At 42.2% G+C, this 26,853-nt stretch overlaps 2 protein-coding genes across 2 annotated transcripts; one reads left to right on the forward strand and one right to left on the reverse strand.

Moving 5' to 3' along the window:
- Positions 1-329: 329 nt before the first annotated feature.
- Positions 330-15,409, forward strand: snx9a (sorting nexin 9a). Its single transcript, XM_012836730.2, has 18 exons — positions 330-662; positions 2,682-2,768; positions 3,189-3,263; positions 4,455-4,544; positions 8,046-8,160; positions 9,277-9,412; positions 9,684-9,768; positions 10,303-10,428; positions 10,602-10,719; positions 11,044-11,174; positions 11,518-11,621; positions 11,975-12,078; positions 12,161-12,238; positions 12,325-12,401; positions 12,972-13,061; positions 13,450-13,564; positions 14,141-14,232; positions 14,493-15,409. Exons 1-18 carry the CDS (start codon positions 651-653, stop codon positions 14,538-14,540), a joined length of 1,683 nt encoding a protein of 560 aa, XP_012692184.1. The 5' UTR covers positions 330-650; the 3' UTR covers positions 14,541-15,409.
- Positions 15,410-15,906: 497 nt separating this feature from the next.
- Positions 15,907-23,954, reverse strand: LOC105908160 (fibroleukin). Its single transcript, XM_031580014.1, has 6 exons — positions 23,358-23,954; positions 21,566-21,800; positions 19,720-19,857; positions 18,761-18,977; positions 18,204-18,399; positions 15,907-17,728 (listed from the first exon to the last, which is right to left on the reverse strand). Exons 1-6 carry the CDS (start codon positions 23,739-23,741, stop codon positions 17,582-17,584), a joined length of 1,317 nt encoding a protein of 438 aa, XP_031435874.1. The 5' UTR covers positions 23,742-23,954; the 3' UTR covers positions 15,907-17,581.
- Between the last annotated feature and the right edge of the window lie 2,899 nt (positions 23,955-26,853).

The following is a 26,853-nucleotide window of genomic DNA, read 5'->3' on the forward strand; positions in this document are numbered from 1 at the left end:
TATAGCTAATTTCTTCAGTTCTCTATGTCGTATTGGGAAGGAGAGTAGGATTATGCAATCGTGTAGGATACTTTTCCTCATTTAAAAAAATCCTCTGTAGTAGCCAAATAATACTGACTTCATCTATTATTAACGTCATAAGTCTACACTTTTCTACAACTTTTTGAATAAAAAGATTCAAATGTGATTCAATAGACAAATTGTTCTTTTTCTTAGTCACCCCTTCATTTTTGTAAAAGCATACCAAACAAACGATGTTGTGATGTTGTGATTCTACTGCTCGAGTGTTTGTTAGAAACTTCACCGCTGCAAACTGACACTTCGAGGCAAGTCTGGGTGGAGGAGGAACCACCGCGTAATCTATTGGTAACGTTAGAATCCCAACCTGACAGTTTTTGTGGCAAGCGTATTGAGGGTTTTCCGGGTGTCCATGGGTCTGTTTAAACCGCAGCAAAGGTTTAAAACGAAAAATAAGCTACTGTAAGTAACGCTGGTCCGTCCAACAGGGCGTGCATTCCGTTCGTGTAATAAATATTTGCTTGGCGACAACAACTGCGCTTCAGTAGTTTTCCTGATATATTTCCGAACGGATATATGAAACTACGAGTGTTTTGTTGGCCCTTTACTTCGGAAAGATACATGCTGCTAAGATGGCAACCAAGGTACGTTGGATACTCTGTATGGTGTGCATTGCTCTTTTTTACTTTTTACAACTTATACCGAAAAGGCAATACATAGGCTAAAACATTTTCGTGTCGCTGCAAAGTTACCTCCCTCAATAGCTTAACAGCAGCACCTGAACTAGAGAGGTCACGGATGCAGAAAGCTCAGAATTGAAACATTTGTATCTCTCCCTGAATATTAAGTTTGGTTGTGCCTCTCACTTCAGTGTTGTTGTTTCAGAGTATTACACCAAAGATCAGCTAAATGTGAGCGTTGTGCTCTTGTGATATTCTGTTTACATGGTACATATTGTAATACAGTTAGCAGCAACGTAGAGGAGGCCAATTCATTCGAACTCAATACCTGAGAAACATCAGTTTACCTCTGTTATAGATGTGAGACGCATTTGAAGTCTCCTGTGAACTGTGTTGATTTGGGGACGTGTTGGATGGGCGGAAACTGTAAACCTTAACCTAGCACCGTGGATTTACTTAGTGGGTGGACGTCGGTTGACAATTTGCTATCAGAAAATACAATGAAGTGTAGATATCCCTCAAATACAACAATATAGTGTGGTAACTTAAGGCTATGTGTTAATCAGGCTACACTGCATACGTAAACCCTTTATGAGAATTTAACCAACATGCATAAACGTTAGGTTACAGGCATAGACATTTATAAAGGCCAACCCTGGTCATGTATCATGTTGCTTTTGTCAACTTTTATGTCAAGTTCATATAACACCTATGAAAGGTTATTTTTGTTTACATAAGAATCTCATTTGAAATGACACAGCCTGACCTTTCAGATTGACAAAAGGCTGCCTAGTGAATCAGCAATGGTCTGCACTCTGTAAAGGCAGCCATCATCAGTATTATGTCAGCCTGACATCCCAGCACTATGCTTAGTTACTAACGTCTGTTCGTGACAAGACATTCCAACCAAACCAAATGTCACAATGACTTTTTGTCAAAAGAAATGCATGTTCCTGTGATATCAAGTTGTCAGGACAGCCTTAGAGACAGTAGTGTCTCCAAGTTTGAGTAGAAGTTTATTTGCACTTCTGTTAGTTTCTCATATAGGACTGGTGCAAATGTAGCTGTAGTGATTCTGGTCTAAAGCGTCAAGTGTTATCTAAAGTCACTTCAGTTGAATGTCAGGAAGGTGATTATCTAATCAACAAACTTTTACGTCTGTTAATCTTTCTTGCTTCACAGATATATGCAAATTGGTGAGATCTGTCACGGCTCACATAGTGGTTTGCATTTCCTTTAAGAGAAAGACGCTCTTTACATTGCACATATCATCTCAGTGTCATATTCTGTACACGCACATCCTACTACACGTAGGATGGGAGCCATATCTCACATTTTAAACTGAAAGCCCACATATCTGAGCTGTGGTGTGCTGTTTGCCAGCTGTGATTTTTGTTGAACAGGAAAAGGAAGCCGTCTGTCAGGAACAGAGTGGTTAGGACAAACTGCTCAAGGATAGTCTTCTCATTGTCTCCTCGGTGCACGGCCCACAACACAAAAATGTGCGTCAAACTTGTGGCTCCATAAACTCCGTAACTGTGGCTCCAGTGCTTCTGTTAGTTGCTCTGTGTTGTGAGAAGAATTACACACTGCAGGGTTACACACTCTCTCTCATTCTCTCTCTTTCTCTCTCTTTCTATCCCACTCTCTAATTCTGTTTTACTGTCTGCTTTGCCCCCATGCCTGGTGGGGTGTTTTCTGTTGGTGTAAATACATCCAGATCAACTTGTCTGTCTTGTCACAGTGTCACAACAGCGGGGGTTTGCCTTGCCCTTTCACAGACTTTCTGAGTCAACCTTAATGAATTCTGTGTAATTATATTAGTGGAAGATCACATGATGTGACTCTTTCCTCCTCCACAGTGTCTCCCCATAAGGTGTCACCCTAATCTCACCTTCCAATCTGTGTAATGTTATCTATTACTTTTGGTCAAACATACTGCCTATTTACTGTCATTGGAATGTGTCCTCTTTATTTGAACAGGCTCAAGTGTTGTATGGGTTTACAGCTGAAGCAGGGAACAATGAATTGTCAGTGAGAGAAGGAGAAACCATCACAATTATCAATCAGGTGAGACATGGATGCCTAGGTACAGCTATATGCTATTTCTGCAACTTTTTTACTGTCTTCTTATCTTCCTCACTTAACAGGGTACTAAGGACCAACTTCAGTCTGTGGCTGTGTATAAAACACCTTTCGTGCTTTTAGTATAAAAAAAGTGCCACATGCTCTTATTGTGCATTTACATACTTATCAGTTATCAGTGTGCATGTTTTCCTGCAGTGTCCATTTCTGACTGACCTAGTTTTGCTTGTGCTTGTACTGTCTACTGTATTACAAAAGAAAGCAGCATTTGTCTCAGTATGATCAACTTTCCTTTTAATTGCCCAGACACTGTAATCTACATATTGTTTTATTTTAAATGAGACATGTTGTTGTTTAATCTGGGCATTGTCCTTTTTCTAAAAATGTGCCTTTCATATTACCAAGAATGTAGGTGGTGGTTGGATAGAAGCTCAAAACTCGAACGGGGATGTAGGTCTCGTCCCTGAGGATTACATAGAGGTAGGAAAAATAAAAAGTCACATAGAGAACTCCAGCAGTGTTGTGGTTGTACTGTCTAATATGATTCTTGAGGAGAACCACTTGAAACAAGTCTCCATTTACCAATTCAGTTAAACAAAGCAAGTTTGCATTCTCAGAAGTACTTGTTAACATTACTTGTTATTAAGCATGTTTCATTAAGGAGACACATTTATAAGTAATTTAAATACTGTTTTGAATGCCCATCCATTCCTCATGTGAACATGTGGTGGCTGTAGGGCAAAGCAGGCATCCATCCACTGCAAGTGTGTCATCAGCCACAGATTGGGCAAGGCCTGCAGTAATGCTGTAGGGTGGGAAGTCTGGAGCTGATCTGAGCTAAGGGACAGATGTGAACCACAATCAAATGCTGTCAGTCCAGTGTAGCTCTGTTAGCGCTCTTCATTGAACATCAGTGTTCTATGTATTAGGCAAAAAAAAAAAAAAAAAACATCTGTCTGTAAGAATGCACAGTCATTATCACTGCAGAGTCACTGTGGATCAGATGCTATCGGTCGAATTTTGGATCAGCCTCAGACAGACGGGTCCATCCTTTTTATGAGCTGGGTTCTGCTCAAAGTTCCCTCTGTTTAGAAGGGATTTGTTCCTTGCCACTGTGTTTGCTCTAGGGGGGGCTCTGTAAAGCGCCTTGAGACAACGTCAGTTGTTAATGGCACTATGTAAGTGAATGGAATTTAATTGAATGCATCTACCTCTTCTAGCCCTCGTCATTGTACATCAATCTACTATGTATTGGGCAAAAAGCATCTGTCTGTGTAAGAATGCACAGTCACTATCGCTGCAGAGTCACGGTGTGGAGCAGATGGTATTGATTATGGCTGCAACAGGGAGAGCTGAGGGTCCCCGACATGCTTCCAACACATACCAGATTGTTCCCACATGCTCAATGCAAGCGGCTCTTGCTGTCTCTTTCAGAGCGCTGGCAATCTCAGTCTTAAACATTTCCTCCAAGTTATGAGGTCCTATTCTAAAACCTGATCTCTTTGTCCGATCTGAGATAAAATTTTGGGGTCCATGTTTTGGGAGGTGTAACCAGGTGTTCTAAATAGATATATTCTGTAAATATGCAATAATATTCTGCTAACTAGTTGTTTATGCCAGCTGTGGAAGGGGCTAACGTCTTTCTGTTTTTCCTCTCCTCACCCACCTCAGGTTAACTCCAGTGCAACTCCCAGTTCTCAGCAAGCTCATGCAGCAGTGGGATCCTATGATGCTCACAGCTCTGAACCAGCGCACACTCAGGTACAAATTCCGAAACCAGCAGCTCAAGAAGCACAGTCTTTGATTCATGAGGACTTAGGAGGACACTGGCTCAGTCCCTGCATTGATTCTGGTCCCTGTTTGGTCCACTGTGTATTTGTCATTTGATATCCATGCTAATCTTGCTTGCTTATATACAATACCAGCAAGGCCCTCCACAAACTACAATAGCCAGTGTTGTTTTTCAGAAGGCTTTTCAGATGTCTTTCCATGACACCCAGTCTGTTGTTTGCCCTGTGTTTTTGTAGTGTGTGGCTGTAAGCTTGAGATTAGGTTTCTTGTTGTCTCGGGCAAGGATTAGATGCTATTTATCATCACCTACCCCAAATCCCTTACCTTCTCGTTGCCTCTCGGCGCAGTCATCGGCCGGCCTTGTGCATCCGAAGTCGGGGTGGACATAATGAGACCAGGACGCTCTGCTCAGCTGCCTATTGTAGTCTGGCATTTCCTGCCAAATCAAAAGAGAATGATCACAAATAGGCCTCATTATGGATTCAGAGATGAGGGAGTCCTCTTCAATTGCTGTGTTCTCTTGAGGTCTCTCCATGTTATTGTGTGTGTGTGTGTGTGTGTGTGTGTGTGTGTGTGTGTGTGTGTGTGTGTGTGTGTGTGTGTGTGTGTGTGTGTGTGTGTGTGTGTGTGTGTGTGTGTGTGTGTGTGTGTGTGTGTGTGTGTGTGTGTGTGGAGGGGTGATAGCCCTGACTGAATGAACACTGATTGTTGTTTAGCCGAACCCCTTGCTGAGGAGCCACAGACATCTGAATGCCATCAGCGACCGGGATTTACAATAATCTGATTTTTTTTAGTTCTGTGTCAAAGTGACCCACTTTTACGCTGCTCTCCTGCTTAGAACTGGAGAACTGGGAAAACTACATGTAGTCTTTCGACTTTAAATTTCCTGTTTTTTGTATGAAAAAGGTTACATGTGCATTTGTCTCTGTATGCACACAATGTATGGGTTTATATGTCCCATGGTCATGAGGTTTTCATGACTCAATTGGGGATAAAGGTATTATATATTCTTTGTGTAAGCTATACAATACACATACATGCTAGTATGGTGCATTCCAATTTTCACTGGGAGCCAGGAGCTGGAATTGGCAGCTGTGGAGGCCATTGGGAAACCTTAGTGAAATTGTATGACGCGCAATGTATGTATATGTCCTACACAAAAGCAGCAAATACTCTCATACTCCCTATAGAGGAGAATCGTTGTATATGGATTGCAGGAGAAGACTGTCCCTAGTTGTTGAACCATCACGTAAATGTGAAAGGAACCAAGGTCAATATGACCTATATACTTTTGATTTTATCTCCACTTGGCTCTCTGTGCATTGTACTTGTGGCTATTTACCTTCCCATTTTGGAAGGTACTTGAATATAATGGCCAAACATCATCCACTGGGGGATCTTTAGTGTTCATCATGCGTCATGCATGTATAGCCACTGTCTGACAACGAACCTGTTGTGAACATTTGATCTTGTATTAACTGTTACCAGCATTGAGGATGTAATCTACTATCTCAACCTAATACGAACAAGAACAGTGAACACAAAACCTGAATTGCTATCAATCATCTGGCTTGACATATGACGGCAAATGCAATAACATCTGCTGACCCAAACAAGTTACTGAGAAAGGAACATACCTTCGCTATGTATTATTCCAAAAGCAGGTCAGATGCATCAAGCAGAGGTACTGATGGCAGTACTGAACTGCCACACTTACCCCTCCATGATCTGTGATCTGTTTGGCCAGCTCAATGTCAGTGGCACCACCACCAGCCACCAAGGGTTGGTCCTGAAACCTAAACATATACAGTACTTGTGTACTGATGGCCGATCCTGCTGTGCCACTAAAGATTTGGAGGGGAAAACCCCATCTGCAACCCTTGTATAATCATTCTATGCCCATTTATGATTACTTAGGAATTGCTTTGATTAGAAATATAAGTATAAACTGGATTTTTATTGAGTTACATTGTCTATTAATAAATATAAATATTAATATAAATATACTATAGATACTTAAAATAAAGGGCATAACTACTAAGTGTTATAAGATGAGGTGACCCAGCAAACTTTGAAACCAGTGACTAATTTATCTGAACAATACTAATGGAAAAAATGTGGTCTGTTAAGGGGAGGAGAAGACTCTGGTAAACAATTCCATAAGGGTTTTGTAACGTCTTGGCTTCCCTGTAAATGATCATCTGTTGCACAAGGTCAGATTCTTCCTCCAGAAGGTGTGGTGGCTTTGGGCCCAGCCTAGCGACAGCAATGGTGTATGACAGGGAGCCGTTCATAACTCATACTTGCAATGCTGATTCTTACACTTACACTTACAGTAGACCAAGTGTACAAGACATTGCACACGTGATCAAGATAAGTTCCAAAGACTGGAAAGAGGTTTGTTGATGCCAGGTCTACTGCAGGATTCGTCCTGATGATACATTTTGTCAAGTGCATGTCCTATGTTAGCTGAATTTTTTGATTTTGCACCAAAGCAGTGGGCTGAGTCTCACTTTGGCCCGTCAGTCTCTCACTCTCAGCGTCTCCTCTCGGCACCCACTGTCACTTCTGGCTTGAGTGCAGCACTCAACTTCCTCCTCTGTGGAGAGGAAATCAGTGATGGAGCCGCACGCCTGTAGGAAATGTCTCTCACAGGGATGGCCAAAACCCATTTCTTAGACTTGATCAGCATAGTCCCATAAACCCTCAGACTCTAAAACATGGCAAAGCAGTGCTTAGTTTGAGTACTGTCCCTACTGAGAGAGCTTCAGATTTTGTGAATAGGAATTTGTTGGAAATGTTTCTGAATCTGAGGAATGGCCAAAGACCCTTTAGCGTTCGGCATTACTGCAGTCAGATAAATGGCAAAGCATTGCAGTTTTTATTTTTAGTTTTTTTACGTTTAAAGTCAAGTTTGTTCCACCACTAAACTAGACACCAGCAGCATGAGTCACCAGTGATGGAAAGAGAAATGGAAAGGCTCTCAGTCGCATCAGGAGTCCTCGTTTCAGGCAGCCTCAAGGTCAGGCACGTCGATGAGATGGGCCATTAAAGACGCTCCGCTCACGCAGACGCTCATCTAAAGAGGGGCCTTAAGAGCCGCCACGTATTCAGTCCTGAACGGAATTAGCCACGTCCCTGCAAAATGCCCTTTTTGTGACTGAGTTAAATGGGGTTGATGGTGAAAGAGCCTATGCTCCTTTCCTGTGCTCATACCATTTGGAGACTGTAGGAGAGCCCGACTGAAAGGAAAAAAAGACAAACATGTGACCAAACATAGTAAATGTTCTCAAGGGTAATTTTTTGTCCGTGTAGGCACCCCTCGTCAAGTGTGGAGTCAGCTCCCAAGGCCAGAAGCAGTGAAGTTTGAGAGTTTCAAACCATACAAACTTTTCCCTACTGTGTTAGCCTGGTGGTCTGGTGCCGTTTTGATTGCTCTATGTTAAAAAGACTTGTCCCAACAATTTGCAGGGAACGAATGGTGGTAGCGACCCTTGGTCTGCCTCAGCATGGACTGACAACAACAATCCCTCTGGGAACTGGGACTACAGCGGACAACAACAAACACCCGCCTATCAGCAACAGGGTAAACTCACACAACACTCAACTTTACACCCTTTTATTGCACCCTCTGTGTCATTTGTTTAAACGAGACTCTAAACAAAAGAAAAACATAAAGACAAACAAACAAACCAAACAGCCAAACTGAAAAAAAGAAAGGAAAATATTGACACCCGACTCGATGTTGGCAGGCTTTCAGTTGGACTCATTCATCCCTGTGTTTTTTTTTTTTTTTTCACCCCTCCGCTCGCTCTCCGGGCGGAAGAATTTTCGAGGCGGTCGCAACTCATGTGGTCCCGGCAGACAGACGAGCCCCTTTTGGGCCCCTCTCAAAAGACAGCCAGCAAGGAAGGGAATTCTTTCTGATGCAGTGAATCTCGTCAGTGTCCGACGCCTGAGCTACTATAGTGGTAGCCAGGAGCCGGAGCTGCAGATTAGACAGGGGTCAGTGAGGAGCAGTGAATGAAGATGAGTCGGAGGGGCGGGGGTGGGGGAGGGGGGGGGCAGGGAGGTGGATACACTGGCACACAGAGGACCTCTGAGTTTGGAAAACAAACATGGCACTAATGTCACACAACACTGACCTTTTAAAGTGGGTGGCTGTTTTGTTTTGCTTCTTGAGATTCTAGATTATATGAACTAGACTACCTGCATACCGACCAATTGATTCTAGATATTTTTGGTGTCATGCATCAGGATAAAAACTGAAATATGCGGTAATGAAAGGTCTTGAAAGAAAGGTTGGTTATGAAATGCTTTTCTGCCACAATGGATCTTTAGCAGATAGTGGCACACTATTAAATATGAACTGTATCAAGTAGCATCAGATAGGATATGCAATATTCAGCAGAATCAACTAGAATAGATTGGAGCGCATACCTCTGCCAAGACCTAGCAGTCCCCTTTAATGCCGCATCTCACAACATTAGAGAAAGCTAAACTAATGGCGTGCAGGCGCCACGTGAGTTGGATCCACTCCAGACTGGGTTCTTTCTTGACCCATGCTACACCTTTGCACCAGTAACTGTGATGCCTCACTCAATGCTTCACCTGTGTGTGTGTGTGCCTGTGTGTGTGTGCGCCTGTGTGTGTGTGTGTGTGTGTGTGTGTGTTTGTGTGTGTGTGTGTGTGTGTGTTTCAGCGTCCCTAGATGACGATGAGTGGGATGATGAATCTGATGATGGCAGATCAGCAGGTGGCTACGCCCAGGCAGAGGAGGGGGGCACTGCCCAACGGGGGGGCCCCTTACACCCCTCCATGAAAATCTCCCGCAACAAGTAAGGCAAAGAGGGCCACGCCATTCTGAACTTCACATTTGCATTCAGTCATTTGGCGTATGCCTTTGTTCAAGCCATAATTAAGATAAAAGATTTGAAGACATAGACTGCAGTTAATGTGCATTGGCATGTTGTATTGTAAATGGTGCCATTTCAATATTTAAATAAACACAAGTAAAGCATCTCTCTTGACAAGTCACAAAAGTGCTGAAATCTGCCTCGTTTTTCCTCTGGTCTCTGTATTACGAGTCATCTTTCATTTGCATTGCAGGTTTCACTTTTCAAAGACTCCAAATCCAGAGGTCTACCTTCTTGGAAATCTTCCCAATAAAGGCAAAGAAAGATTACTGATATATGTGAGTAATGCCCAGCAAACCTCCAGCAGCTGGAACACACTGTACACTTTACCCAGGCTGCACCAGTGCTGGTTTCTAATGGAAACTGGCAGTGATCTGGGCTTCTGACTGTTAGGTGAAAATTCACCCTAGTTACCTCAGGACTCCGGACAAACAACAATTGCAATCGGGCTCACTCCCAGCACAAGGCTGAAAGTGAAGCTCTGATAAACACATCGCACAAGGTTTATATAGACAGAAGTTTAGTTTTCAGCAGGGATAACCACGTGGTGGATCTCTGACGTCCGAGGCTCCCTATATTGCAAGGATGGCAGTTTTGCACAAGGTCGGAAGAAGCTTATCACCTCTGGTCTAAACATGCTCTTGTACAAATGCAGACTAAGTGGCACCTAATATTCTAACTTACACACACGCAGAAACACAGAAAAGCCATGTTCCTGCTTACATAAGTAAATGATTCATATAAGATAATTCTTAAGTCATTAGCAGTGTTTGGAAATGATCTCCATCACCGACTGTTCTCTTGCATGGCAGATGGGACAGGTGGGTCCTGTGTGGCAGTATCCTCAAACCCCAATGGACTGCATGGTGGCAGATCCCAAGAAGGGCTCAAAAATGTACGGCTTGAAGAGTTACATTGAATATCAAATCACACCAAGTGTAAGTCAGACTTTGTTTACTTGTCACATTTTAATTTTTTTTAACTCATTTTATTCTTATATTTATAAAAAAAAATGCAGCCCCAAAGTAGATATGAAGAATGAATATGCACATTATATTTTGTCTGGTGTTGTCTGTATGCATGTGTGTATGTATGCATTTCCTTTTTCCAGACCACAAACAGAGCTGTCAACCACAGATACAAACACTTTGACTGGCTGTACGAGAGACTACTGGAAAAGTTTGGCTCAGCAATCCCTATCCCCTGCCTGCCAGACAAGCAAATCACAGGTCTGTCACAGCCACTGAACCTGTTCCATTAGAACAATTGTAGTAGATATCAAAACATTTTAGTTGTAGGTAAACAGTAAAAAAGATTGTTTGTGTAATGTAGAGCCATAGCAATTTTAGGACTGTCTTTAAATCCCACTCAATTGGCTAACTATGTCAATTGGGCAACTTATTTCCAGAAATGCCTTCCCGGATATTTCTATTGTTACATAACTCAGTCAGCAAAAAAAAAACAGTCCACTGTAAGCCCAGTGCCAACCACACACACACACACACACCAGTTATACAAAGTCTCTTTCTCCCATTCTGTCTTTGTTTACCCAGGGCGTTTCGACGATGACTTTATTAAGATGCGTATGGAGCGCCTGCAGGGCTGGATGGGCAGGATGTGTCGACATCCTGTCGTCTGCGAGAGTGAAGTCTTCCAGCTTTTCATGAACTACAAGGACGAGAGGGTAACGTTGCAGGCTATAAGATTTATCACTAGTTATTTATCATATGAAAATAACAAAATAGGCAAAATATGAAAGCAGGCACAACGAGTTGTTAAAGCAAACATTTTTGTTCAGATCAGAAAAAAATACTAAATTGCAAAAACCATGGACAGCTGCCGTTGTATCGAGTATTTGAACATTAAAATTAAAGTATGGTGATCGTATCTGTTGATTTATTAAGAGTTGTTTCAGTTCTTTTAATCAGAGCGGTTATTCCCGTAGTGCCTGCCTTCAGAGTCCGTAGATAGAATGCTGGCAAACTTTGATTTGACTTCTCGTAAAATTCCGCTCTGTGATTCTTCAGGACTGGAAGGTGGGGAAGAGGAAAGCGGAGAAAGACGAGACCATGGGCGTGATGATCTTCTCCACGATCGAGCCAGAGGCGCCCGATCTGGATCCCATTGAAATGTCAGTCAACTTCTAGCACCCTCCTCCATCTCTAACTAATACCATGTGTGCCGTTATTTTGATTTAAAGCAGGTGTAATGGAGGTGGCTTTACCATCCTCAGGGCTTAAAGCATTCTCTTCATGAGCATGACAGCGTAACTGCTTACACAGTCACTGTTTAAACCTACATAGACATAAGCTGAAGCTCTCTGGTTAAAATGCCATTTTAGGGGGTTTGATAGAAGTGAGTATCAGATGCAGAGGCCCTCCTCTGGTGGGGTTGTAGCTTTTCCTTATCGGTTCTATGGTTTCACAGCTCCTGTGAAACTCCTCTTAAGTGTTATTTTTTTGTTCTCTTCCTCGTGTGACACAGAGAACAGAAGTGTGACATGTACAGCCGCTTTACGAAAACCATGGACGATGGAGTCAAAGACCTGCTCAACGTCGGTAACTTACATTGGAAGAGGTGTACAGGGCGTAAGTGTCTCTTCACACGTTCAGGCTTGGTTTGTTTCATGAAGTAAACATTAACATTGAAATAAACTTAATTTTCTTCCAGCTCTACAGAAGGAATACCAAAAAATTGGCAAAGCCTTTCAGAACCTCTCCACTGTTTTCACAACCAGTGGATATACAGGTAGTTTAAGCACCACCAAAAAGTGCCATATGTTTTCAGTATCCTGCTCTGCAAACAAATGACATTTTTGATATTTTTGCACACAGGAGAGCCCACGCTCACAGAGGCGTTAACCGCAACAGGGAGAACCTATGAAGAAATTGCAGAAATTGTGGCTTCACAGGTAACAGTGAAATCTAAAGTATTCTCATGCTTGAAGAGTGGAATCTGCAGTATGACTATGTCTAAGATTCATACCTAATCAAAGAAATAACAAATAAACAGCACTTGCACTTACACACTTGAATGTCTCAAGTGAAAGATTATGAAAGATTTATCTTTCAACCCTCAAAATTAACCACACAGAGGTGTTATATAAACCTTCCCAAACATCACACAGATACACATATGCTCGCATGTACAGTATACACACACACACACACACACACCAACACACACACACACACACACACACTCACTCACCACACGCACACAAACAGGACCCTCCCCCCATTTCTGAGACCCTTCTATCTGCATCCTGTGCGAGGCCTCCAGTCCTTGAACCCATGCACAGCTGAAAACACACTTGTTTCCTTCTCCTCATCTGCAGCCTGCTTCCTCTCTTCCTCCCCTGATACCCGAACCGTGTCACAACTCTATTTTTACGGTTTTTAATTTGAGAGGCTTTTGAGGAACAAAACAAAATCCTCCGAAAGAGGAATGAATGTTTGATATTGTTGTGGTCTTATCGCAGCCCAAGCAAGATCTGCATTTCCTTCTGGAAACAAACACGGAGTACAAAGGCTTGTTGGGCTGCTTTCCAGACACCCTAGGAGTCCATAAGGTACAGTAGAAAACACACAGCTATTTATGTCAAGTGTGTGTGACTCTTAACACAGTTTGTCAACATTCATCATTACCCTGAAGGCCCTGTTGGTTAATTGTCGCCCTTTCTGTGTGTTCCCTGTCAAGCTAAATCCACACTCCTAAGAGATTTTAGCCATTTTGTTTATTTTATTTTAGTAATTAACAATAAATAAGTAAAATGAATACATTCGGAATATAAGACATCTATGTACTTTAAGCTACTGTTGCCTTTAATTTGGTCAACCCTCTAATACATTATAAAAAAAGTGCACAAGAATTGTATCAAATATTGGTCACATTTCCTACACATTTCTCTACACGAGTATATTCAGTGAATGAAACAGAGAATGATCTGTCATCTCCAGGCAGCCATTGAGAAGTGGAAGGAGGCAGACCGTTTGGTGGCCATAAACAAGATCACCCACCAGGACAAGCTAACAATGGCGAAGCGTCTGAGCACCATGTCCTACTCACTTCAAGGTAACTTACTACGCCGTCAGCACTCTAATAAATACTGTAATGGCCATACACTTTAAAATTGAAAGGGCCCACTTAAAGGTGGGGTCTGTGATTCTAATCCAATACATTCTGCACGTTCTGTTTATGCACTGTGCTGTCTCTCTAAATGGGGAAACAAACTTAGTACCTCTGACTGAGCCATAAACATTTCCAGCCAATCAACATGATGCATCTGGAGCATGGGAGGGAGGGATGTGATGTCATTGCCTGTTGAGCTCAAATACAATCTTTCACACATCGTCGTGGATTCTACCTTTAACTGATACAAGAATCTACTTGGTATCTGTGTTGATTCGGATTTACGTACTGACAGTTGACACACTCCCTGGTGTTGTTTCAGATGCCATCAGGATGTCACAACATGTGTAGTGTGGTTATCATTAATACAGTCTGTCACGAGAACCGTATGCCATCCAGTGTTTTTCAAAACAGGGCCTCTGCCTGCACCTACCATATCATTTTGAAGTGAGCGTGGTGTTGTTTCTCACCTGCATGTGGTGTAACTGTACACCACTAACCTGCCATCTGTGTCCCTAGCTGAGATGAACCACTTCCATAGCAACCGTATCTATGACTACAACAGGGTCATGCGTCTCTACCTGGAGCAACAGGTCAAATTCTATGAAACGGTAATGACTGCTTGATTCATTCTTGCCACAGTCTTAAGTTAGAATGGAACTACAAATGTTTGCTGTCATTTTGGAATTGACAAAAGAATTGCTAGAATAGCTCGGTTAACTTTGTATTGTGAATATTTCTTCATGATTGGATATTGCTTAAACTTAAGCATGCATGCAGCCATATGCAGCCAAATGTATAGCAGTGGTTTTTCGGTTTGGGGTCTGTGTGTGTAAATGCTTCTGCTGTGTTCTTTTGTGTGTTTCTTTAGATTGCTGACAAACTGAGGCAGGCACTCGGTCATTATGCAGATTTATGAAGACTGGTGTGCTTCATGCGTAACTCAACTAAGTGACCTTTTACGCGAACTAAAACCTCTCTTACATGACCTAAATTCAAGACAATGCGCCTCTGCTTTCTCTCACACCGTGACATGACTCAGACCTTTAAGATAGAAAAATATGCAAATGCACCTGAATCTTGCGGAAACTTTGGTTTGACATTTCAAGGAACTGAACTTTGAAAGAGGAACTGATAGCGAACAGAAGATGCCATCGAAATACGTTGAGTTTTACTTCCATCTTGGCATCACCCACCCATCCACCAAACTCTTAAAACATTTTACAGCATTTCCAGATCTCTTGTAAATCAATCAGTGTCATAAAGCCATTAGGCTTTGCTGAGATGCACCTAATGACATGCACTGAGATGCACCTACCAGATGTGTGCGACACGCTCTCGCCTTCACCATGTTAAACGTCTACTTCCACAATGTCATTTCACAGTCATTTAAGTTTGTCTTCAGACTTGCAGTGCTGCTTCCCCCATCTCCATGTTCATTGTAAACGTCATGTCATTTCCACTGATTTAAGTCACTGAGGCTGGTCCTTGTAGTGCGTGTGACCAAATGTAAAAAAAAAGACCCATAATGACCATAATATCCTGTCCTTAATACATGTTGTTTGTCTTATAAGGGCTTTTATGTCATATGCAGTATGTTGTGTATCAGATAATCCAGATTGTACATGAAATTTACACTCTTTTTCATGTAAGATTTGTTGTCATTCCCGAGTAATACTTATACAGTAAGGTCATAATATTCATCTTCATCTCAATTCACATTACACTTAAATGAATGTAACTTTATATATTGTATGGATTAATAAAATATCTATTTGTACTACTTTATCATGTGGGCAGGTGTACTTTTGTTATTTATGTACAGTTTATGTTTCAGATTTCAAAGAGGTACGCTAGCACAGCCTGATACATTTCACAGGGAATCCAAAGAATGCTTTTAGACGTCAGTGGTCAGTGCATGAGCAAAATGAGGCAGCTTCGTAAGAGACAATCTGGAGGTGGAAGCTGCCAGCTGACCCTAAACAGGAAGGGACGGAAATGAATGGCAGGTTTATCCAATGTCAACCTCTGGAGCAGAGGTGTGTGTGTGTGTGAGAGAAAGAGAGAGAGAGCGTGTGTGTGCCTTTTGAGTCTTTCGGCACATGTGTGTCTGTGTGTGGAGTGGACTCCATGGATTGTTATATTTGCATGCTGAGAACATGTTTACATGCATGCTTACATGTCTAGGCATGTGTGTCAGAGACAGCAAGATGGGTGTACTGCATCTGCGTGTGTGTGTGTGTGAGGGAGAGAGAGAGAGAGAGAGAGGAAGGAAGGGAAGAAGCTGAGCTGTTGTGACTTTATTTTCACCTAGTATCATTCATTTTAACTTCCAGTTCTCTGTAAAAACATCATTGCCTCTACTGGAATTCCCCAGTGGTTTTGAGCGATTCAGTAAAAGATGTTTTCCTTTCTGTGGACAGAACTTCAGACAAGAAGCACCATACCATGAGTAATGAATTGGCTGTAGACCCTTGGATTTTTTATTTTTTTCCCAGAGCCACGACCCTTGTAACAGTGATGTCACCAAGATTTACAAGGGAGCTGTTTTTCAACCTCCTCGTCCACCATTTTCTCCACCCTACCCTGCCCCAGACAGATAGCACTGACAGACATTTCAGGATAAAGGAGATAACTTTATCTAACAGGGAGAAAACAAGAAGACAAGGGTGGGGAACTCAGTCACACCTCAAAATATTCGGCAAATTAAATTCTGAAGAAGACTTTTACATTCACATTTAATAAATGGATAATAATTTATCCAGATCTTCCTCCAAAATCGGGGTCATATTTTTTTTCTCCCAATGAAATGCAGGCAGATCATTGACTGCATGAACACCACTATGATGCCATCACAATGATATGTAAAATATTGTAATACCATGGTTGAAAGCACAAAATGTAAATATGCATACTTCAGCTATATGCAAACAGATGGATTTAATATGTGCACAATATACAGTTTTAAGCAGTTTAAAAAATGTAAACAGTTTTATCAAACATTACAAGTTGTTGTGACAGTATACAGTACATTGTAGTTTCATCTATGCATTTTAAAAGAGTTGTCTTTTCTTCGTTCTCTCCTAACCCTCGTAATCTATATTGTGCAAGTATACAGACTTTCCTTCCCTTCCTTATGTAGTAGAAAAGAGCAGCAACATGGATCGAGTTAAGTAGGGGAGAATTTCCCAGAGGGAGGTTTTCACCATTGGGGATCACGAGTGACATAATGGAATCACACACATAAAGGGCTGTGAGAATCCCATATCCTTCTATAGTTTCCCAGAGAGGGAGATAGTAATCACGTTCCTTTCGTCCTAAATACAAATACCTAAATCAGTCACATGTCTTCACAGACTATGGTCAATGTATTTATCAAGCGATACTTTTACCTCTTTGGCAAAAGTAGTTTGTTGTGCTGACACAAGTAACAGAATACAGTTATACAGAGAGAGTGAACAAGGTTGATGGTGGTGTTGTGGTAAGTCACTGTAGCCTTCAAATGGTTCTGAACTAGTGATGCCCATATACTAATTATTAATACAGAGCAAAGTTAAGCATGTACAGGAACATATACACAGTATAAAGTGCAGCATTGAACAGTGTTGTTCAATGTCTAGCTGAATTTTCTTGTAAGGTTCTCCATGTCAGTGTAGTTGCCGGTTCTGTTTTTGTGCAGCATGGTCATGATGCTTCACAATCGAGCTGTTCATGCTAAAATCCAAACGTCAAAAGCCAAAAGAAGCCTGGACTTGAAGACATTCATCTGTGTTATGTGTGTGTCTGTGCGAGATCAGATGTACATTGTTAGATATACATTTTGTTTCTGCGTAAACGGACTTCTGACACCTGCCTGAACAGTGTACAGACGCGGCTGGTAGTTGTTTTCACACAGTGCTGAGACGTGTTGTCACGCCCTGTCACATCACAGCAGGCTTGGCTCGCGATGAGCTGTTGTTGTCATGGAGACAGGCGTGGCCTGAATGTCCGTGGGCGAATCATCATGCTCACCTTCTTCAGTGAGTAGTAGTCAGAGTCCTTCCAGGTGTACCACACTATGCCATCTGGGCCCAGCAGATTCTTGCTTTTGGCAGAGTAGCGCCCCCCCTGGTGGCCAATGAAAACATAGTCATCACACATGAGACGCCTGAAGCTCTGAATGTATGTCACATGTACAGGTACATCTCGCACATGCTCAGTTGCTAGCAGAGATACGCATGTTTTTATGTGGGGCTTCAGTTTTGTATTGTAGAATGTTAGGCTACTTTGCTTAAATGTAAATGACAAAAGTTTAAAAAGGACAGGGATAGATTAATAGTGCCATTAATTTTTTTCATTTTCTTAATGCACATTTTTCTTGAAATATCCATCCTGCTACATACAGTTGTTCATAGGCCTACAATCAGTCCCCATACTTCTTAGTTGACATAGCAGTCTGGTGGGAAATCACTGAAATATTTACACATCGCTATATAATTCCAGTCAGATTTTAAATAGCTAATTATTTACTGATTTATATATTTTTATTTTGCTAAAATCATCCATGTAATGTGCATCGTAAGAGCCACTCCTGGTTTCTCACCTTGTGGTAAACTCCATTTAAGTTAGCAAAGAAGCACTGGTTGTACCACCATCCCCCGTGGGAGATCTCAGCACAGATGTTGCCCGTGTCAGGAGTGCTGAAGCTCTGCTTGTCGTGGTACCAAGCGAAGGAGTCTTCCACTGTCCCACTGAAGCCAGTCACGTGCAGACGGTACTGGTGATCCTCATCCTCAGTGCTGCCATGGTGATGGAAGAGAAGAAAGGAGAAATGAGAGGGGGGAATTTTGCTTTTAGCATCAGTGTGAGCTGATGACAAAGCTCAGATAAATTGGTTGAACACTAAGCTAACCATAAACAACATTATAGAACTGTCTTCATAAATCTGTATGTAGTACAGAAGTCTGTTCATGAGTACTGAAAGCTCATTGTCAGAAACTAATGCTCAATGCTGATGCTTAAGCTAATTCAGAGACCTAGCTTTCAGCTGAAATAATAAACTAGCTATAGGTATAGTATGTGATAAAAAGGATGATTTCATCTCACATTAATGGTTTAAATAAGCATCATTAAGAGTAGCATAAATGAGAGTCATTTTACCTGAAGCTCTCATAATAGGCATGCTTGTGCTTGCCGTTCCAGTCCTCCAGGTCAATACGCAGTGAGTAGGCCCCCTGATTGGAGAGGTCATGGATGTGGTCGTTTCCCAGCCAGAACTCAGTATGCAGGTCGCCAAAACCGTTCTTATACTCGTTCCACATGCGGTTGAAGTTCACCTTCCCGTCCTGCCTCCTCTGGATCACTGTCCACCCTCCACCTAACATCAGAGTAAATGATCAAATGCACACTTCTGCAGGCTAATGCTTTCCCTTATGTTAGGATATATTAAGGAGTATTTAGTGGTTCATAAATTAAAGAGTGAAGAGAAGAAAAAAGTTCACAGTTTTTACATTATCCCTACATTGTGATTACATCTCAGAGTAATTTACTGTTCACTGTGGAATTTCATAAGTAGTCAAAGAAGGCCGCGGCCTTGTCAAAGAAGACGTAAAGGTTGTAACTGTTCAATGAAGGTTAGTTTTTGTGGAAAATGTTGGAATATCCTTAGTTTTCAGCCTCAAAGATAACTATTAACGTGTCCTTGATACTAGCTTAATACTTGATACTATACTAATGATACTAGCAGATTTTCTGAGAATGTTCATGACTAAAGGGGACAATACATTTTCCGGGTTGTTGAGCAAATGTAATGTCTGTATAGCCCACATGGTCTGCAGTCCTCTGTAACAGGATATGTACCCAGGGGTCAAACAAAGCCTCTTGCCCCACCTCCTGTAGTTTGAGCTCACATTCTGTTCATACCACACCTACACCAGCAGCTACCAAATTACATTTGGAATGTCTCATATTATACTCTGAGGTAAGTAAAAAACACGGCTACCTTTTCTGTGTTCTGAGAAAAACTGCTGTACAGCTTCAAAAAGGCTCTCAGATCGACTGACCCAAAGATTTGACCCTCTGAACCTAGTTCCTCCTCCCTAGAGCACTCCCCCCCTTACCTTCAGTCTCCATGTCGCAGTAGACCTCCAGCGGCGCGGTCCCTCGTGAAGGGACAATAGTGAAAACTCCAGACCTGTGTACTCCATTGTAGTAAAGCGAGGCACAGTCGATTGGACAGTTCCGTATGTGCTGCACCTCTGAAAGAGAAAAAAATGAAGGCTTAAGTCTTCAGATCTTCAAGCAACCAATTCACATCCAGCATTAAATGGTGACTGTACATTTATGTATAGTAAATGCAATGGTGAGACAAAGTGTTTATGCTGATAATGGGATCCACTTCTACTGATTATATAATTAAACGCTAAGATTTCTAAAAACATATAACCACCATTTTTTACAAGAATAAAAAGACACTGAGACACTGGAGACCTATCTGCATTATGGTACTGATGAAGAGGATTATAATTAACCGGCCCTACATAATCTTTGTTAACTCCACCATGTTTGTCAACAGTGTCCACTCCGATCATTTCAGCAACCCTCAGCCTCATGGTTGGCCAAACTTTTACGAATGAGAATTAGCCATTGCTTCCGCGTTAGGAACAACACTCTGTGGGTATGCTAATCCATACAGCACTGACTCAATTACTGAGTGATGCTGTGAGCTTTGAGTCTGCACGCAAAGGTTAAAGATAATTTAGGATGGAATAATTGTAATTAAATAGTCAAATGCATAAAAGTAAAGATATCTATCTTGTATTAATTTGCACATTCAGTACATGTGTTTATGAAGCACCCTATGATAATATTGTTCTTATTTTTTAGATAGTACAATTTTAAAATACATTAAGGTTCAAACATATGAATTGAATGTCTTTTATATTTTTTTTAATCATTTTTGTATTCTCTTAAAATTTTCATAGTTATCATAAAAATGTACTAATTTAAAATGTCATCTCTTCGATAGTGCATGCAAATGTAAGCATTTGCAATTGCACTGCTAACAACCTTTGAGAGTCTTTTCAATTACTTGTTAGGCTTACAGCAGCAGTTTGAAAGCAGGGCTGATAATCTGTTGGCAGTGGCAGTCTCATAAAATGTTTTTTCTCACAGAAATTTTAGACTTGGTCAGTGCGGATTTACAATGAACAAAGCAGAGACCCAGAGACTGGTAGCACTAAGTTTTAGTATACTATATACTGCACAACTACTAGCGCTAGTATTAGTAACAAGAAACTGCTACATACTACACAACTGGTAGCGCAAGTATTAGTAACTAGTAATTTCTACACAACTACTAGCACTAGTATTAATAACTAGTGACTGCTATGTACTGCCCAACTAGTAGTGCTAGTATTAGTAACTAGTGACAACTATGTACTGCCCAACTAGTAGTAATAGTATTAGTAACTAGTGACAACTATGTACTGCCCAACTAGTACTGCTAGTATTAGAAACTAGTGACTACTACATAGTACTGTGTGGCTGTAGTAGTCACTGTAGTGTGTTACATTTTTGTCAATTCACTTGTAAGATTTCCTTATTGTTACCTTCTTATTTAACCTAAACTAACTGTACCGTATTATTTATTTCCCAATAAGCAATGATGCCTTGTAACTATAGGGCCATGCTGGGTCCATTCTCAGAGTGACGGAAGCTGTCAATAAAGGATCCCTGAGGTGTTCTAATGTCTGGAGACCCATAGACCGTGGAGCTGATAGATGTATGTTGGCCACTCGTCACGTTTGCCACAGATGTAGTTTGAGTTGTTGATGAGCGGCAGAGTGTTCTGAGCACTGAACTGGGTGCAGCATCTCGTGGTTGCTGAGCGACAGAGTGTTCTGAGCACTGACCTGGGTGCAGCATCTCGTGGTTGCTGAGCGACAGAGTGTTCTGAGCACTGACCTGGGTGCAGCATCTCGTGGTTGCTGAGCAGAGGGCTGGTGCGGATGATGTTGATCATGCAGCCGGGGTTGCGACGCACGCGCTCCACCACCATGGACAGGTTGTGCACCTGCCGCTGCATGTCGTAGATGAGCGAGCCGTGAACCTGCAGCAGCGCCGTGGCCTCCATGTAGCTCTCTTCCAGCGCGTGGAAGCGGTGCTCCAGAGACGAGTTCCAGCCCGTCCGGTCCTGGTGCTGCCGGGGCGACCACAAAGCAGAGTGAACATCAGAGCGGCCAATAGTCACCACGATAATCAGGAGTGGTGCAAACGGTAAAATGTTCAGATGGTCACCATGACAATCAGGAGTATGGCAAGGAGGTAAAAGATTTGGGTGGTCACCATGGTAATCAGGAGTGGGCGGGGGTGGGGGGGCTCTGAAAGTTTCTGGGGGGCCCAGCAAATTGCAGGGACCCTGGAATATGTTAAGCAGCATTTTTGGCTATAGCAATTGAGATGTTTTCAGAGGCTCCACAGTTTCCAGCAATGGCCTGATAGCTATCATACAGTTACTCTTACACAGGTCAATAACACTGAATTCTTGTCTTGTCTGAGGAGGTCTGTCAACCGGCATTTTTTCTGTAACACTTTCCTGTGTTCTCCTTGAAGTCTTGACAGAGGTTAAAACTGAACTCTATGACCAAATCCCAAATTAGAACAAGAATACTAAGAGGAGCAATCCTTTAATCAAATAGCTCAGACCATATGCTAAGGAAGGTATTGCTTTATATTTAGACTATCTATTTACAGCATGCACCATTCGTATAGTAAATAAACAAGTGAAACAAAAGGAAGTGTTTTCAGAGTCCTCCCATGAAAGAATGACTGGTGTCTTTAAGACTAAGTACACACATAGAACCCTGCCAAAACAACCATCCCCCAAGCTACTACTGTGCATGTACACCAAACTAAATTGATTACCACGGTGCAGAAGCCTGATTAAACTGAATCATTCTAGTTGTTCTCTGTGTGAAATCTTCCAATACTTTGTACACACACACACACACATACACACACACACACACACACCATCCATAAAATGAGCCTTTGTAAATGTCAGGCGAGGCCCTCAGTCTCTGGGCCACCTGCTGTCAGCGCTGACTCCCGCAGCAGGGCGGCACGTGGGACTAGAGCCAGGTTTCAAGCCCTAATCCAGTTATTGTCCAGGGGTTAAGGAGGCATTAGTGGAGAGACTGGTCGGTTGCTTGGTGAGTTTCCCCCCATGTGCCTTGGAGAGGCTGCCGGAAGTAGAGATCGCCAGGCCAGGTACACAGTCATCCTTTTCATGCTCAGCTTGCTGCAGCTCCTGAACTTCGCTCCAGTGCCTTAGGTCCTCAAGTAGCTTATGGTCACACTCACTGACACATGCACACACATTTCCCTCATACATACCATACACATACTGTACATCTCCACACACACACACACACACACACACACACACACACACACACACACACACACACACACACACACACACACACACACACACACACACACACACACACACTACACTCCAACCTCCCACACAGACACACACTACATTGCAGCTGTAACATTAGACAGTATATAGCCACAACCACCACCATTATCAGCCCCTCTTTACACACACACACACACACACACACACACACACACACACACACACACACACACACACACACACACACACACACACACACACACACACACACATACACACACACACACAAACACAAACACAAAGTGCACCCCCTCACGCCAGTGCACATACCTGCATCTCCAGCACTTTGATGCGGTGCCTGTGGCTTCTCAGCTCCTCCAGGAGCTCGGAGATGGTCTCCTTCAGGTCCTGCACCTGCTGCTTGCGCTCCTCGTTCTCGTGCAGCCAGTAGGAGACCTCGTCCGTGCAGCGGAACATGTCTGGGCACCGCTGCTCGGCCAGCTGCGGCAGCGTGGCCATCAGGCGGCACTGCCCGTTGGGCATCGCCTCATTGCTGTACTCGCCGCACTGCATGAGGCCGCTGCTGATGCGATGCGTGCTCTCGTCGCCGTAGAAACCCGTCATGTTGTCCGACAACAGCGCCGACACCACCGCCGTCACCCACGGCAACCACAGAGCCAGCTGGACTGGCGTGTGTGCCAGGGAAAGCCTCATCGTTCTGTTGGGTCCTGCCAGTCAGGTCCTGAGGTGGTCCAGGTCCAGTGACAAAGCAACAGCCAGTTGCTGTTAACAAAGGAAAGACCCAATGCTCTTCTGCATTCAGGTTCTGATGGAGACATTGGTCCATTCACATATTTTTGTGGAAAGTGTCTTTTCAGTCTGTGAAAACAGGGTGGATTGCCAATCCTCAAGAAGCATTTGGTAGATCTGAGTAGGAAAAAACTAGGATAGGTTACAGCTCAGAAACTTGGTTGGGGAAATGTGTCGTGTGAAATGTGAAACGGGACAAATTTGCATAATCACTTGCAATCTGACAACTAAGCGTCTCACAAACTCTTGGCAGTGAGCCATTAAAGGCTGTCCAGTCACTATCTATTTCAAACAACACACAGTTGCCTTTAAAGGTGAATGGTATTCTCCATGTGATCAAATAGGATTCCTCTGTGTCATCCAGGTGATAGGTGGTGATGGCAGATGTCCACTCACTAAGTCTGTGGTCACTCCTCCATCAACAGGCTTTATCTGAATGACTAAATGTATTTTAAATTGTAGCCAATTGAACCATGAAAATGAAGTTACACACACAGTACACGTTCTTTCCTCTCCCAAAGAAAGTGTGAATTATGAACAGATTCCCTGAGTGTAAATTATAAACCGATTCTAAATGTATTACTAACTTTCTTATTAAAGTTTATTATATTTTTGTCACACATTTACACTAATTTGCAGCTCTCTCCATTCCTTATAAACAGTTAATACCATATATTTAAAAAAAGAATCTTCTGGTCAGCCAGGGCCCATCAGACGGCTCAGATCTAAGCCATCATGGCCGTGGTCAGTCAACTCAGGTTAGTCGTATTACAGCGAGTGGACTGATCGTCGGGGTTGCTACCCCTCAGACAGCAACTGCCAACTCGTGACTCGTTTCCGTGGCATCAAGGTAATTGGTCATTAAGATGAGCTCAGGGGGGGAGATTAAACAACTGCTGAAGGGGTCTATCGGGATTTACAATGCGGCCTGATGAACACAATGCACATAACAAAAGAGAATGTATGCCAGATGTTATTTGTGGATTGTCGTTGTTCGTAAATATAAAGAAATAAAAAAGGTTAAATAAATGCATTGGTAATCACATGTGCACTTGGCAACACTGGGAGAGACCTAGCCCCACTATTGTTATCTGCATGTACTCTCAACAAAAGGTGACTGCTTATTTTGCAAAGTACTGAGAATGCACCACATGTCCAAGTGTCAGTTATACAGTGAATGTAAGGAACACTCTTTATCTTTAAAGTCCTGGATGCTAATGTATTGCTGTTGTTTTGTAAATCAGTCAGCTTCTTTTAGGCATTCTTTGATAATACTCACTAACAGAACATTTTAAAAACAGTTTGGGAATTACATACTGTACATCTCTTTGCTGCTTAGTTATTTTTCATTTATGTATTTATTTGTATGTTTCTTTGTTGCTTTAAATATGATGCTTTTCTATTATTACTATTAATGTCACCAATATTGTACCTCTGTTTATGTCTGATTACTGTAAGCATGGGTTAAAAATGTATATCATTTATACATTTCTCTCACAAAACCCAGACTTGTATGGTAGCTGCTACATTCAAATATAATAGCAATGCTCTACAATGACCAACACCTTGCATACTACCTCAAATAGAACTCACAAGACGAAAGGAAAATAATTACACTGGTCAGGCATCTGAGACACAGGCCTCGGTCTGTTTCTCTATCAATGGAATAATACTAACAGTCACTCGCCTTTAGATGTGCACAGATGTCCATCCTCCCCGGTCATGGTACAGAGGATGAAACAGCAACATCGCCCGTTTTCACGTACAATCAAATTGTCCTCGCAGCAATGGGCAGACGCAATGCAGAAGGAGAGCATTTCTCTTTCGCTGGGGAGTAGTCCTGTGGGACAGAGCTGAGTTTCTGTGGACTGACAAGACATCTTATCCTCATAATCCACTCTAATAGGATTCCTCACAGCCATGGCGCTACCCTGGGCGTTCTTCACTATAACACACTTCTTTTCCTGCAAAATACACATCTTGGCACAAATGGAACTGGTCATTATCAGTGTTATAGCCTTTAAGGATACCGATCGAATGACCACAATTAACCACTAACACACATATATCTGCTCCAACTAATACGATGTTGATACAAATTGTACGATGCTTAAGCTTTTTTCCCTTACGTAAACCCTATTTAATTGCTGTAATGTTACCCGTATTGATTTTTTTAATGGATTCTGTAATCACACAGGCGGTGAAACAATAACAGTTACAACTCCACCTACTGATGAATCACATTCATAGCATCAACTTCTCGTTAGTTTCAACTTCTCGGTCTCGCTCATTTTCTCATGTATTGTACGGTTTGAATATTCAGACTGTGGAACTATTGTTTAAATATCCTACTTGTACGAAACGTGTTTTCCACCACTCCACACCTCATGAGGAGCTATATATTTGTATTATTCTGATCAAATTGTGAGTTAATTTGTTTTATTTTCCTCAAAAAGACTCACAATATCTCAGTGGTGCTTAATCTCAGTCATGCCCTTGGGGGTTGGCCATTCATTCATAGAGCAACCACTAAAAGCTTTTCCATTCAATAGACCCATTCAGACCAACACGGCCTTCCCTTACACATGTACACAACCTATGAGGCAGAGGCCAGACTCCCAAGGTCACAAAACAGTATTAATTGCTCTAAAGGATATTGGGCAACAACGTTTTTTTCTTTCTTTCCTATACACTTCTGTATTACGGAAATAAACATATAAGTGTCACTTTCTTTTTTTGTCTGTATTCACCATGCATTGCGCACCACCTAAACACCTTTTGCCTGTTCTATCCTTGCACTGAAAGACATCAAGGCAACAAGGATTAAGGAAAGGAGCAAAGAATACAAGTGCGCATTCAACCTTTAGAAAGCAACTCTTAAGGACATGATGTAGAAGAAACTGCGTTTCTATTATCAGTATGCTTCTTAGAAACAGTCTTACTGACGTAAAGAGTGATGCCACTGACACTGTATACACGGAGGAAAGTTTTTTTCTTCCCTTTTTCCTGTTGCAGT

This window comes from Clupea harengus, chromosome 14 (assembly GCF_900700415.2).
Source record: "Clupea harengus chromosome 14, Ch_v2.0.2, whole genome shotgun sequence".
Lineage (NCBI taxonomy): Eukaryota > Metazoa > Chordata > Actinopteri > Clupeiformes > Clupeidae > Clupea > Clupea harengus.

Coding starts and splice junctions, on each gene's coding strand:
- snx9a (XM_012836730.2), top strand. Junction 8,161..9,276: donor ACCCGCCTATCAGCAACAGG/GTAAACTCACAC, acceptor TGTGTGTTTCAG/CGTCCCTAGATGACGATGAG. Junction 11,622..11,974: donor GATCTGGATCCCATTGAAAT/GTCAGTCAACTT, acceptor CGTGTGACACAG/AGAACAGAAGTGTGACATGT.
- LOC105908160 (XM_031580014.1), bottom strand. CDS start 23,741: ATGAGGCTTTCCCTGGCACACACGCCAGTCCAGCTGGCTCTGTGGTTG. Junction 19,858..21,565: donor CCACGAGATGCTGCACCCAG/GTCAGTGCTCAG, acceptor TTTCTCTTTCAG/AGGTGCAGCACATACGGAAC. Junction 18,400..18,760: donor GCCTATTATGAGAGCTTCAG/GTAAAATGACTC, acceptor TCACCATGGCAG/CACTGAGGATGAGGATCACC.